The sequence below is a fragment of the Netta rufina genome (genome assembly GCF_964035555.1).
Source record: "Netta rufina genome assembly, chromosome: 4".
NCBI lineage: Eukaryota > Metazoa > Chordata > Aves > Anseriformes > Anatidae > Netta > Netta rufina.
Genome location: NC_140127.1, coordinates 32604836 through 32620068, shown reverse-complemented (window position 1 = coordinate 32620068; position 15233 = coordinate 32604836). Strand labels below are relative to the sequence as shown.

General features: G+C 37.5%; 1 protein-coding gene across 2 annotated transcripts in view; it reads right to left on the bottom strand.

The window, feature by feature from the left end:
* FBXW7 (F-box and WD repeat domain containing 7) overlaps positions 1-15233 on the bottom strand; it is a 165293-nt gene that overhangs the window by 84558 nt on the left and 65502 nt on the right. Inside the window, exons 2-3 of one of the 2 annotated variants that reach the window (XM_084286162.1) lie at positions 11591-12148; positions 10237-10400 (exon numbers count right to left, since the gene is read on the bottom strand). In XM_084286162.1, coding sequence (XP_084142288.1) covers positions 10344-10400; positions 11591-12079 — 546 coding nt within the window. In that variant the 5' untranslated portion in view covers positions 12080-12148 and the 3' untranslated portion in view covers positions 10237-10343. Of the gene's footprint in view, positions 1-10236; positions 10401-11590; positions 12149-15233 lie in introns of those variants that run through there. The other variant, XM_084286160.1, reaches the window with a different exon arrangement.

The following is a 15233-nucleotide window of genomic DNA, read 5'->3' as shown; positions in this document are numbered from 1 at the left end:
GCTCCACAAACTTCCTAACTTTATTTACTGTACTACGGGGTCTTGTTGTCATTATCTTTTTTTTTTTTTTTTTTTAAACCATCTTAGAAGCACGTCTTTCTTTCCTCATTAAAAATTTCAGGTATGTAACAGAAATCCAGCTTCATCATCTTGCACTTTCCAAGTATTCCAGAAATGTCTGCCCAGTCCTCATTGGCTATAAAACAATTTGGTGGTTAAGTACATTTAAGTCTAGCCAGAGTTGCACCAGCTGTTAAGACGAACTGCTACAGCTGCTATGCAGGAATTCATTTGCTGACCACTTATTTATGCTGTTGTTGCACCTTTAAATAAAGCTGAGGCAAGAATTAAGACTACAACAACAGGTAGAGAAGTCATGCAATATTTAACACTGGATTAAAATGCAAGTCAAATTCCCAGGCTGAGGACAAGCTGGGGTGGGGGGGAAGGGGAAGCAGGTGGTTTTGTTAGCAAGAAGGCTGCTTTACAAAGCAGGAAACTGAAAAATTAACTTCATACGGAATAATTCAACTTCTCTTAGGAACTTTCCTAGTACTTTCATGTAAAATGCAAGACTATAAATGAGAAATTATCTACTTGTGTATACACACATACAAAATATATACAAGGCCAGTACCAAAATATTTTAAATCACAAGTACTAGTTTTTTAATAGCATCTAGAAACCATTACTAAAAATTAAATTTGGACTTGTAATTCTCCCTTTCTGCATATTAAATGGAAAAGTTACATTCCCCCAAAAAACATAAAGCTCTTAAAAATATTTCAGCTACTAATGCATTCAGATTTTCTTTCTTACTAGGAAGAAAAAATGTCCAGATACTATTTAGCATTAAAAAAATCCTCTTGTATACCCTGACATCAAAATAAGACTCTTATATCCAGCTATTTTATTTAAATAAAATGAAAATATGCCAGAAATAGAAGTTTGAACAATGCAAAGTATTACATTTTGAAATGAAAGAACGTAGGCAGCCAGGTCTATTTTTTAGAAGATTATTTTTTTCTCACTAGAACTGTAAAATTCAAATAAATGCAACAAATGCAACCAATTGTTATACTGGCATTCATTTGATAGCAATGAATTAAGCTACCTAATCCTTTTCAGCTGGTTAACAGCATACTGCAAAGGGCTGTGAAGCTATTTATAAAGCTCAAGATATGTGAAGTAAAGGATGCCTAAATCACAGAAAAGAGCAGGTAGTCTATGGAAGACATGGCACTTGGCTGATATGGATGCCATCTTCATCTTTTATTTGCCTCTTTTACTTCCCCCCTTTTTTCTTCCCCTCTGAGTGGGTGGGGAAGAGATGGGACAATTCTTGCCTGTATTCTTATTTAACAGGCACTGGCTTCCCCTGGTTTGTTCAGACATTGCCCATTATCTAAAATACTTATGAGTATTTAATAAATTTATATAAACATATTTATATGGACACCTAGATCCAGCTTTGAGCTGAATTGTCTGCCTGATGTTTGTACTTCAAATTCTGTCAACAAAGAAATAGAGGGCAGCAATACCAAAGTGTTCTCACTGGCAAAGCATCGGAAAAGTTTCAATAGTCTGTTGTGTTGTGTTTTTTTTCCTCCAGAACAGATAAGCATGAATGCATATAAAACAGAGCTTGGAATACTTACTTAAAGGACATGCAACACTAGGGGTTTCCACCAAAGCCAAAAATTGTGCAGATGGGTAATTGCCTCGGGGTAACAATATCCTTGCTGAAATATCCTTGGCTTTGGGTAATGTCCAACTTAAAGACAAGGAACAACACTACATCTAGCAGGAACAAGGGATCCATAATGAATTACACAAAGCTTGATTTCTTCCATATAGCTGTGTCACTTCCAGTTTTACTTGCTCATTTTAATACAGTGATTTATTTTCTGTGGTTTAGAATATCTGACTAAGGGATCAGAACTGAAGGACTTAACACTGGCAAAAAAAAAAAAAAAAGGTATGTGTTATTTGTTGTTTATTAGTATTTTTAGTATTCAATATATTTGCTTAATAATGATTGCAAAAGCTGCCATCCTTTAGAAAGGCTCCATAACTTAAGTAAGAACAACAAAGGGTCTACTGCCTCTGCCAAACACAGATAACCAGCAGCTGAGTAACACACAATAAGAAAGTGCTTTGCACTTACAGGAAACATTGCTCATACTTCACTTAAAAGTAATAATGACTTCTGATGGTGAATAAGGTGGAACTTATCCCTGCTGGCAATCTGTGGTGGCTGCAGGTACATTTTCCACTTCAGCAGAGGCACCAGGGATTGAACAAATACATTAAAATTTAATAAGCGTCAACAGAGTCTTATTTCATGACACAGCTGAAAAGCACAGCCACTGTCTCCCAAGATTGAATTTCACTGAATAATACTAAAATTCACAATTTGCCCATTTCATATTATGTAATATTCGGTCAGGTAGTCGCATCAGTAGAAAACATCAGCTTTTGGTAAAAAAAAAAAAAAAAAAAAAAAAAAAAAAAAAAAAAAAGCATAAAAAGTAAGATTCTCTTTCTCTACAGAGAAGTAGTTAGTTTAGTTCCAGCTTGACTTAGGAGAGAAATCTCTGCATTTCCTTCTTATACTCAAGAATTTGTAAGGGTATGTAAATTATTTCCTTACGTAAAATTTCCTGAATACCAAGATGTTGTGCAGATAACAAAGACTCTACAGAAGTAAAGGATATACTACTAGTTTGCAGACTGCAATGACAAATGAGTCACGAAAAAATGTTAGTCCTGCAGCAGCTGTTAAACATAGTTCTGGTCCTCAGATCAACTTCTATTCCTCCACCTTTCTGAACTAATTTCATATCTCAATTTTTTATTTATTTATTTTTTTTTTAAGTATAAGACATCAACGAACAAAATAATTGTACTGATCATAACATTTTAAACATAAACTTGCAGCCAGATTAGTATTAAAAGACCATCCTTAAAAAGAAAAATAAAATAATGAACAGAACCAAAAACTAACTCACCAGTAAGTTTTACTTCCTTCACACTTCGATTCACCATTGCTTCAAGTTTCATAACCACTAATAACAACTTCAGCTAAGCCCCAAAAGGTGAAGCAGCTTAAAATCAACACTGAGAGCAGCAGCATCCACTGATAAAATGCTCAGTAAATACAGCTGTATCACTGCAGACTAGGGATATTTGTGCTAACGATCACATCAGGCAACAGCACCTGCCACATAATCAAGAACAACATAAGGAACAAATGGCATATTTAAGTGGGGCAGAGCTGCCCCATGTATTTCTTAGACAAGCAATGCATCCCCCACAGAGTAAGCATACTGAAAGTATTCTTGAGCATGTTTTCATGATTTCTACTTCATCATGGCATGGCCATATAATTCACAAGCTGAAATGGTGTTACCAACATTCTTAAAAAATGCAACGTACATTTTAAAAGGCTAATTTTCATCTTGAGTACCAAGATCCTGAGCAAAATTTAGGTGATTAATTGATGCTGATTTCAAAACCTACAAAAAAAGTGTTCAACTAAAGACACCGCCTCAAGTAGTTATTCTGAAAGAATCAGAATGTTTGGTGTGTTCTATGCAAAGCCATCTAGGAATCTGATATGGCAGTCGGAGTCACACCAACAAACTCCTCTCCAATATTTATCTTTAAGGAGCTCTGCAGAGGCCAAGAAACTAGAAGACAATTCAAGTTAATACAGCCTCGTACCAACACATCAATTCTGAGCAAGTCTAAGAGACTGCTTCCCTGCCAGAGAGGTGGCTGGCTTTTTCCCTGCAGCAGGGGAGGGCTGGAAATATGCCTGCATGTCAACAAACATACAGCTCCAAAAGAATTGCACGCATGTTGAGACAGAGCTACCAAATGTGCCTGTAAGGACGATCAGGAACTAAGGAAGGTACGTGTTCTGAGAGGCAGGCCGCATCCTCACTGCACAACAGCTGCGATTGGACGTTTGAGTCAGATATCTGTACAGACTAATCTGGCACAAGCAAGAGCTCTGTTGTTTTATTTTCCAGTGTGAATAGTTGAGGTAAATTCCTAGACTGGAACTGAAAGACTGACCTCAATTATTGGTAAAGTAGAAGAAAATTGCTTGTGCCTTACTCAGCTAGGTCTTTAGTCCAGTAAGTGATCACTGTAACAGGAAAAGAGAGGACTAAATCAGCACTGTGTCTTTTCCACATCAGGAAAACACACATCTCTCCATAACGAAGGCAAAAATCAATGAAAACCTCCTTATTAAATACCATCTTGTAATCAAAACCATGACCCAAACTGCCAGCATCAATGTTTTCTGTTTAACTTCTCTTCCTTCGCAGGCACTGAGATTGTTGATTCTCCTGTCTATACACAACTCTCAACAAAACAAATTACACATCAGTACTGTGCATTAAATCTGTAGTTAAAATTCTAGAAACCACGATGAAAACCAGTAAAGCACCTTTCATTAAATGAAAGAAAAGACAGTGTTTATTGTAGGAGAGATTCCTGTCCTTTGACTGCAAGGGACATTTTAACACAGCATTTAATTACTAGATACCTCAAGAATTTTGCATGAGAAAGCTGAACTAGGTAGCCAAGTTATGCCACAAACTATATCTGGGATAACTGCGTATTACAAGCAGAACCCACGTATCAATTTGAAGGCTTCATGATCTGCTTACAGACTGCAGAAAATTAGCAGAGCAGCCATTTTTTAACGCCAGCTTTACCTGCAAGTGAAAGCATAGGGATGATTCTACTCACAAAGGTAAGAATGCAGCTAAACCTCAGCAAATATCAGGCAGCAAATGATCCATTACCTAATGTCAAGTAAAAACAAAGCAAGAGAAAAGTACTTTTCAAAGGAAAGGTTGGTATTTGAAGTCAAGAAACATGCTGCCGGTTAGCACAGAAGAGGAAGAACTTTGCTGTCTACAGAGAGACTGGGAATCTGCATTCCTTCCACGGATACTTTAATATTTAACAAACTACATCTTAATGACAGTCACAGAACCTTTCCAAATGATCCTTCATGCTTGGAATCATCAGCAACTAAACTGTGCAGTATATAAATGAGAAAGAAGTCAAAGGTTGTAAGTGTTAATTGATACTAATCTCAAGCGCGTGGCTATTTCTAATGTTGTTACAGTCCAACAGAAAAATAAGGTTCGGTACTGGAAGGGTCAAAAATCTTATTTTTAAAAAACACAAAACTTGCTCCAAAATAATTAAACTGTCACAGTAACATACAAGTAGTTCTGCCTTGCAGTTGTAAAGACCATTAATTGTTTATTTATCTTAAGCCATTTACTCATCTTATCCCATTGTATTTTAATGCCGTGGTTCACAAAAACCAAAGGGGGAGAACAGCAGGAAAAAATGTGCATGTTGCTAATCTTTTCAAGACAGTGATATGAAAGCAGCTTTAATTAGGAAGGAGAATCTGAGGGAGAAGCGAGAACAAAAAATTCTATTGCCAACTTTTTTTTTTTCTTACAGTCAGAGCACTTCCTAACATGTACCCATTTTGACACGACTAAATGAATTATTACTTGGTTTAAAAACTCTTTAAAGCATTGTGATAATTGTTAGACATCTCAGGAGATGAAAGGCATGAAGAATCTACATAACCTATGCATGATCCCTGCACACAAAAAAAGGGGAAAAAAGCAATCTCTCTTTACAGTATAAACTTCTTAAATTCCATTGTATTTATTTTGCAGATTAAAAAACACACTAAGTTTTTAGCTGCAGGAGGGAAATCCTTTGCAAAGCAATGCAGCACAACAGCACAACTCTCCATAAGACTGCAGCAAAGCAATAGCAGCACCCTCTGCTGCTGAAAAAGAGGTAAAAATGTTAACACACATTGCTGCAAGACAACCACCCCACCTACACACAGTATTCCAACCTTCCCTAAACAGAGGGAAGTAAACTGACCCAAAGGTCAGCATCGCTCTAGTTATCCTTTCTTTCCATGTATTTCTAAAAAAGCTTTGTTTGCTACTGACCTTCTGACAATAAATTTACACTTGCACAAAAGAGGAGCCACTTTTCAGTTTTCACAGGCATGAACTGCCCTGTGCAATCTTCCTTACAATAGCCACTTAATTTCCTTTAGTTTTAAAAATTGATACTATCCTTTCACACAAAACTGAAATTACCAAAAAATACATCTTTTATATCCTTGTGCTCTATGCACCAGCTCAGAACAAGCACCAGAGAGTAAAAAATTCTCTCCCAGTCTGCACGATTTGGGAGCTCAAACTAAGTATTTGAGCTTTAGGTTTGCTCCAGACCTTTAAGTCTGGAAATGTAAGCTCCCAGGAACGAGCCTGCGGTACGCGCTGACCTAGCTCCACTGCAGCCAAGCCAGCTTAGTTGGTCTCCCCGCCACTCCCCAGGGTCGACGGACAAAAAGAGCAAGGAGTGTAATGCTCACACTCACACACTCGCACCTCCCAGTGACTTTGTGGTCAAACAGACACGGTGGATACGGAACCTGGAATCAGAAGTCACTGCAACCAAAGTGCACCAGTTTTACCAGAAAAATAAGCTGCTTCTCAACCCTTACCATTGCTGTATGTTATATATGAGAGGAATCAAATTATTAACTTTAAATAATGCAGTAAATGCTCAAATACAGCAACTGCTGAAAGGGTATCAATGTGGTTTTTGTGGTTACAGATCCAACTCTATACACCTCAAGAAGTTATTATTAGACATAATAATTTGGATCTTTTAGGTTCTGTATAATCTTCAGATTGTTCTCCTCTATCTGCCAAAGACCAGCTTCAGACATGCAAGCAGGAGTAAGAAAGGAAACATACCTTGATACCACAACTTGATCTACAGCACCTAACTGCTTTTGATACTCTGGTATGAAGTACTTTTTTGTCTTAATCATAAAAAACTGTAACAATATTCACTGGAACACAACTAACCATTATCAGGAATATTTATTTTTATTTTTTAAAGTGACTGTTTCCTAACTGAGGTAGCTTCAACATAGGACATAACATAAATTTTAAATAAAGGAAAAACTAATAGATCAGTTAAAATTTTGTGGTAGCTTTGGTGTAAGTGATGATGACTTCTTTTTTCACCATTCTGCAATAAATTTCAAGTCCATCCCAAAGCCAAATAAATCTGTAACTTATTTAAACTGTATGGGAACATTTTCTAAGATAATCAAGATGTCATTACTCCTCTAAGAAAACATCAAAGCAACTAAACAAAAACAACTCATCTTGATGGAAACAAAGCAATTAAAAACAACAGATTTAAGTATACCGAGGATGACAGCTGTTAATATTAAAGTTAACATTAAAAACTAGAAGTTGTAGAAATAGTTAAGCAAACAAAATCTAAAACAAGCAAGGATGTTAATTTATGTAAGCTATTTCCCAGTGCCAGTAACTACCAGCTATGTTTTCCTGTCCTTGCAGTGTTACAGAATACCACAATTACTGTGGGATAAAAGCATTTAAGGGCAGTTGCTACGAAGTATCTGATGTATTGGCAGTTTCTGTTTGCTCCTGTTGTGGTTTAACTGTAGCAGGATCATTCCTAAGGAACTCAAGTGATACAAAGTCATCAAAGGGAACTGGCAATGGGTGCTGTGCATACCATGCAACCAGCAAACAATCAGCATCAAGAGCACGTTCCTGAAAGCCTTGCATGTATTACTTATTTTACCCTACCGTGCTGTTTTGTATTTTTATGTAACAGATATGACAAACAACATTTGACAGGAGATAGATTGAGGGGAATGAAAATTAACTGTTAAGAATCTAATGGGGGTACACTGGGTACAAGAAAACTATTCACTTGAACACACCCAAGCATCAATTCAATTTTCTAGTTGCAAAGAACACAGACCATACTTACAGAACAGAAAGCTCTCTGAAAAAGTCTTGCATCATGTTGGGCAGAGCAGCCGGACATGAAATCCCAATGCATTGCTGTGGTCAAAGGTGTTAATGTGATTGTTTGTTACGTGATCAGGTAATACATAGTATGAATAATTTTTAATTAGCCTCCTTGCAACAACTGAGGTGCTGGCATCTACAGTTCAGATCAATGCTCAAAAATCAGTGTTAAGGGAAATACCATAATGAGGACAAGAATAGGAAAATACGTCTGCTGGACACAGTGTCCTAAGTACCTACATGTAGGAGACCTTTCAGGAGTGAACTCGATCACTTTATCACAGAATCACAGAATTTCTAGGTTGGAAGAGACCTCAAGATCATTGAGTCAATGTACACAAAATAAAGACACAAACAAAATAAAGACAAGTTAAACAGCTCTTCAGTTCAGCAGGAAAACAATAGAATACAATGGTCAAAACAGACACAGTAAAAAGGCAGAATAGAATAAAAGTACAGAAATTTAAACACAATTCACTGAAACGACCAAGAGTTCTTACAGATTTGCCTTGCTGGACTGTTTTCTTTTATAGAAAGCAAAAACATTTGAACAATCTGCTTTAGCTTGCACAGAAGTCAACACAGATCAGCCTAACATTTCAAGCAGGGGACTGTAACATAATCACAATGACCCTTCCAGATTCCTAAGGCACTCCTGGTGAATGCAACAAAGACACTCCTGTATCCTCTCATTTTAAGGGCACACACCCTTCAGTCATAATATTTTCAGTACATTATGGAAACAATTACTGCAATTGCTTCCATGGAACAGTAATATCAAGCAAATATTTACATATTTTATTTATATATAATCCTACATATTGTGTAAGCATACATTATAAATATATAAAAACATTTTCATATAAATGTTTTAGCAATTTTGATTGAGTTTATCAGCTAGAACAGTCAGCTTGCTGCTGCCAGGTGGACATCTAAGATGATGGGTGCCCAACACAACTGGCATATACTGTGTTACTTGGGAACCTTGCCACATCCTTAACATCACATGATTCCACAGGCCAATAAACAAAAAGTAAAAAAATAAAAAAAAAATACATTAGAAAGAGACTTTATTCAGTAGTTTATAAGGAAAAGAAAAACAGAACGACAAAGAACAGATATCCAAAAGTTCATATGAGTGCACAGAAACAGTTCACAACTGTAGCAGTTGCTGTTTTACTCAGTCACGCTCCTATCCCCTGATAGTTGGTACTGATGAAAACACCCTGTATGTTGCCAGCATTGCTCCATACAGCTACATCAAGCTAGCAACTGCGTTGGATCAGCAACGTATGCCTCTGAGCAGCAGGGTTTACATCTGACATAGAAACAGCAGAGCGGCAGATTCAGTCCCCACAGCTGATACTGGTGGCGCAAAGCAAGCTTCACAGGAATACAGAATACAGCAAGGGAGCCCATAACTCAGCCAGAGCGACAAGAAGCAGAACTGTACTAGACTACAAATGCTGAGAAGCATATCTGAAACACTAAAAGTCAGTCTACGAGGTTTGAGTCTCCTGGGATGAGTCCATCTCCAACAAGTACAAAGAGAAATACTGCCGATGAACCTACAAATACCCCTTTTTCTTCCCAAAAGCAGCATATTCATTAGTCATGAATGAATTACCAGAGTAGAAATAAACATGCTCTGGCACAGCTGTATTTCTACAATATTTCCTAACACAGAATGCGTTCCTATAGTTAGATTTTGTTTTATTAAGGAATTGATAGGAATTAATGAAGCATTACTGCATAACCATGACCTCGAGCAGTGCCAGCTCAAGCAGCTTTCTACCTGTGCTGCTCCTTCAGGTATACAGTTAAAACTATCAAAAATAAAGTCACACCATGAATCAGAAACAATTCCCAAAGATGATTTCCACTACCTAGCTCCCCAAACAGTTCTTGCAGGAGCACAGCCTGAGGGCGCAGCACAGATGAAAATGGCCAGCACTGCATGGAAACAAAATGCAAAGCAACTATCAGACAACACAGAAATTGTGTATCTATACGAAAATCTCTGAGACAAGCTCCTTTAGGCAAAACTTCCTTGGAATATTGATTCATATTGAATGTGCCATAAAAAAATTTTGAAAATTGCATTCATTACTAGAGATGATTAAACAAAGCTTCAGAACTGATCATGTTCTGCTCAGTTCATACGTATTTTGAGTACGGTTAGTTACAAAGAAAAACAAAGCTTTTGAGTCAGAGACTTTACATGTATTTCTGAGTGTAAATATATCTTACATTATGTATCAAGTCCAAACTGGATGGGTGCAAATTGTTACACAATCATCAACAAGTAACACTGAACTTTGGAAAACCAAATCATCAGATTAAAAACAGCACGTAGAAAGCTAACTGAATGACATGAAATTTGACTGCATCACAGCATTTCATTCCAAGTTAGAAAGCGTACACTTCAGAAGCTTGAACAGTAGAATTATAAAGTTGTATCATTTCCTAAAAAAACACATGAAAACATTATGACTTTTCTAAACAAACTAATCAGCAATACCAAAAACGTATTGCTGCAGCTTCAAGCAAATATTCATCCTATTTACCTGTTCTGGTGCATCTTCAAGTCTGATTATCAATACATTTATATTCATAGTCATACAAATAGGGAGCACTGTTAATTGCTTCTGTGTTTGTTTTTTTTGTTGTTGTTGTTGTTTTTTTTTTACATCAGTTTTCAGAAAACCGAGTATATTATAAGAATTTGAGGGGTTTCTGTTTTATTTTGAAAGGTGGAAGGAAACAAAGTGTTTTATTACCAATTTATGATGATTACAAAATTAGCACATAGGCTTAAGAACAATGCTCTTCCACAACGCCACTTCCCTGCTCCTCCCTTTCATTAGGCAGTATCACCGCTATCATTATTCTTTCAGATTTTGCTGCTGCTAAAAGCTAAGATAATTCTTTCTTCTTGAGGTATTTGGAAAACATGGTCAACTCCTAACAAACAATGGATCTTAAATGTTGGGTGATACTTGTAACAATAAAAATGCTATTATTTATTTTCAAATTGTTGTTGCAAACTGGAAATTTTCAATCATTTAACACAATTTACAAGCTCCTTTCAAGTAGCATGTCATACAGCATTATGCAATGACTATAAATGAATGATTCACTATTACGTTCTTTTAAACCCATATGTTGTCAATGAAATCACCGTGACCTGTCTAGAAGGGAGAACGTTGAGTTCCTGTAATATTTCACACTAACTTTTCATGACCAACACTTTGAACTAGATCTCACAGACCACCACATACACACAATTGCTTACCTTCTTTCTTGCCTGCTTTGAAAAAGAAAACATAAATAACCCCTGGAGAGTCTTATTAAGGGTATGAGTCAGCATATGAAATACTTTTTAAAACAACCCTGTTCTTTTTAAAATAGTCTTTGAGAGCTCTAGTCCCTTAAAACAAGTACTTATTCATGTCAAATGCCTGCAGATTTTCTGATTATTAACAGTGAAAACAATACAGTTTAAGAATTTATGCAGTCCACAAACTAAGTTCTTTAGGAAACAAAGTCTTGGCCTCAGTTTAAAACCTCAGTTTAAGTTTATATATAGATATTATTTTCCAAAATCCAGAGTTAACCAAGATTAATAATAATAAAAAAAATAATCAGTTTCTCACCTTTGTCTTTGTGTAGAATGGTGATGACTGGTGAATGGGCAAGTCCATGAGGCTATTGGAATTTGTGACACTGTTACTGTTCGCATGTTCATCTTCTCTACTGCTGTCATCAGACTGATCAAAATCATCACTCTCCTGGTCCATTTCCTCCTCCTCTTCCACCTCCTCCTCTTGATCACCAGCATGTTCATCATCATCTTCCTCTTGGTTACAAGTGGATTCTTCATCCACTGTAATAAGTCTATTGTTATTTTCTTCTAACTGTTCCTGCTGGGATTCATGTCTGTCATCAAATCCAGGTTCTTCTCCTCCTATCTCCCCATTCCTCCCAATGTGCTGCTCCTCTTGTTGTCGTCTTTGCTGCTGCTCCTCCTCTTCTACAACCCGATTCATCTGCTCCTCATCTACTTGGCTTGAGGAAGCATTACCTCGAAGAGATCCACCAGTTCGTCGCCTCTTGCTGCCCACAGAGAGCAGTTCCTGATTCATTTCCAAAAGCCAGCTTGCTACTTCTTGGACCTTGGCTAGGCTATCTGAAGATGCAAATGCTTTCACATTCTAAGGAGACAAAAAAAAAAAAAAGTGGAAAATTACAAGCTATATTTTTGATTAGATGATGCATAAAATATCACTGCATTGTACTACTCCCAACAACTTGAAATTCCACGCAACAAGGAGCAGTTTCAACTTCAGACTCAATTTTTTCAGTTCATTGTCAAGCTTTTAACAAGAGAGTCATTTCTACTATCATATAGTCTGAACATGATCTCTGTAAAAACTAGATTCTGCAAAATTCCTAAGTTTTTCAGAACTACCTGCACGTGAGTATACGTGCCAAGAGAAAACAACCAGCTTCTTAGCTGTGCATAGCACCCCGTGCTCAGGTATACACACAGCACACCTCTTACTCAGCATGTTAAGCCACACAAGGGATTCAGAAAGCACAACGACAGCATTGGAAAGGAGCACGAGTGCCCCATATCACAGTAGGAGCAGTAAAGGACTTCGTTTCCACAAGTCCTTCAGTAGAGGAAGACATTCTTCAACCCACTCTTCTCCCACCCACACATGCACAAAAGAACAACTCCGTATCTTCAGAAAGTCTACCACCTGTCAGTTTGTTCCTTTGTTTTGTTTGTTTTTAAAATCAGACCAGAAAACTTTAGAGGCTTGGATGACAGAGGTCTGAATAGATAAACCCCATCTTTGCTCTATGATATTTTTAAAAATACTAAATTTATTGCTGAGGGGACTGGAAGGTCCCAGAAACCATAGCTCAAGTCATTTCATTGTGTCTTAATGTAAAAGCCACAGAAACACATTTACAGATGGTTTTAAAGTCTTGCTTTGAGAGGAACTCATAGATGGGATTCTGAACACCTGCCTCCTCTTCAGCAGGGAAGCAATACTTAAATCCCAAAGACATGGTTCTCAGGTTTCCACATATCTAACCACATGACAGTTACCCCCAAATAAACCCTCAAAGCTGAGAAGCTGAAATGTGTTCCAAGCAAGTGTCCACTAGCAATTAGTTCCACTCCACGAACTAGCAGCTAACAATAAAAGACAATTAAGCTATACACATCAAGGCAAGGACATGAAGGAAACAGCAGAGACTGTGCTGACTTCTGCTTTTACCAGGGGAAAAACCCAACAGGGCACTGGGTTGCACATGACCCAAACGAGAAGCTAACAACTCCAACCTTGAGTGCAATGGGCATCGGAAATAAACATGTTTAATTTTCTATACATACTAAGTAGTACTTGAGAAAGATGCCATTAAGAGAGCACTCTAAGAGATGCATTTTCACTTTTTTTTTTTTTCTTAGCATATTTGAGTGATGTTTATCTCCATTTCATCACGCAATTCAAATGTGGTTGTGAATACCACCTGACGCTAGCACAAGTTATTTATCAGGCTTGCTACATAGTTTAGGCATTATGAATGTGACAACAGGACATCTTACTTTCTCAGAAAAAGTGAGAAGATCTTGATTTTTTGAAGTACTTAAGTCACTTAAAAACCAATACTTAAAAGGACTATATAAGAAATCTACACCTTCACTGTCTAACAGTTTTAATTTCCACCGCAATTCTCTAGTCACAAATGAAGCTTAAGAGTTTTAAACATTCTTCAGTATCACCAGCTTTATTTTAAATATATGCAACTACCTGTTTAGGACGTACTTGCTGAAGTTGTAAATGCTCTACTTGTTCCTAGAATTTCAAACATACTTTCAATTTTACCTATAAGCAACTAACATGAAAGGTCAGCATTAAAATAACAAATCAGATGACAATAATAATTATAAAATGCATCAGATTCTGCTAACTGCTTAAATAACAAAAATACTCTACTGTTACTGTTAATAACAGGCCTAAATGAAATTCCAGCCAATCAAAAAGACAATATGCTAGTTTTGTTATGGATCTTTAATTATTCCTCCATTTTTGCAGTGACCATCAGTTCACAATGTTAGCCTCAAACACAACTTCCGTTTCGCTCTGTATCTAAACGAACAAACTCAGCTTGTTTTTTTCCAGAAGCCTATAAAATGCATTATCAAAATTTAATTACAAGCAGTGCTACATCAGAAAGCATCAATATGCAAAGAGGTGATACTTTGCTGAAGCACAGATGGATGTACGTTATCTGAGAGATGTGAAACATTAAAGCTGCCTTCTGTCATGCAAGTGCTTGCAGAATTAACTGCTGCCAGCTAATACACAAGATGTAACCATTTCCATACATAAGGTAGATATGGAACAGTAAGGGGTTATTATTTTGCAGGGTGAAGACTGCCAGAGAACTAAGATGCTGTGTTTTCATCTAGCACCGGGCCTCCTTCACATGTACTCTGAGCCCCATACTTCTATCACATAATGATTGAATATCCCAAGTTGGAAGGGACCCCACAAGGAGCATGGAGTCCAACATATCCTCAGATTGGTACCAGGAAGCTCTTGCTTTTCCTGCCCACCTCAGACTTGAGTGAGAAATTCGGACAGCCACCAAAGCGTGACAGGGCTGCAGCAATGCCTGCATATGCATTTATCATGCAAACCTCACTGAGCTGGGCCAGCAACTCTGGCAGGCAAGGCTCAGGGACGTTTCCTAACATTTTCAGCAGGTCGCTGTATGGAAATACAGGGAATCCCTCAGGAAAACGTAAATCCTGGAAGGGAGCCAACAGTGAACACCGAGCCTCAGAACACACCTCCATCTACATTCAACATTAAGTGCTGCTCACACTGAATTCTTCAGCTTTATCCAGAAAATATGCACAGAAAATAGATTGAAGAAGTAACCCAGAAAAACAGTAGCTCAAAACCAGCTGTAAGAAGTGCTGAGGATCACCAGGGAAGTACAGGGAAATTCCTCAGGACCGACAGCCGCAGCAGGCTCCGCTCCGTGAGGCGAGCGCCCCGCGGCCTGCTTTCCCGCCAAAACCTCTCCATCCCCTCAGCAGATCTGAGAACCACTGCACATTTTTAAACTTATAAAAACATAACTGTGGGAATACCTGGAAATCTCCATATGTACGGCTGGCTCTTCATTATGCCTTTTTATCACTTAAAACTGTAAATTAGGGGAAAAAAAAAAGGAAAGGAGGTCAGAGGCAGAGAGGGCAGGGTGGGGGTA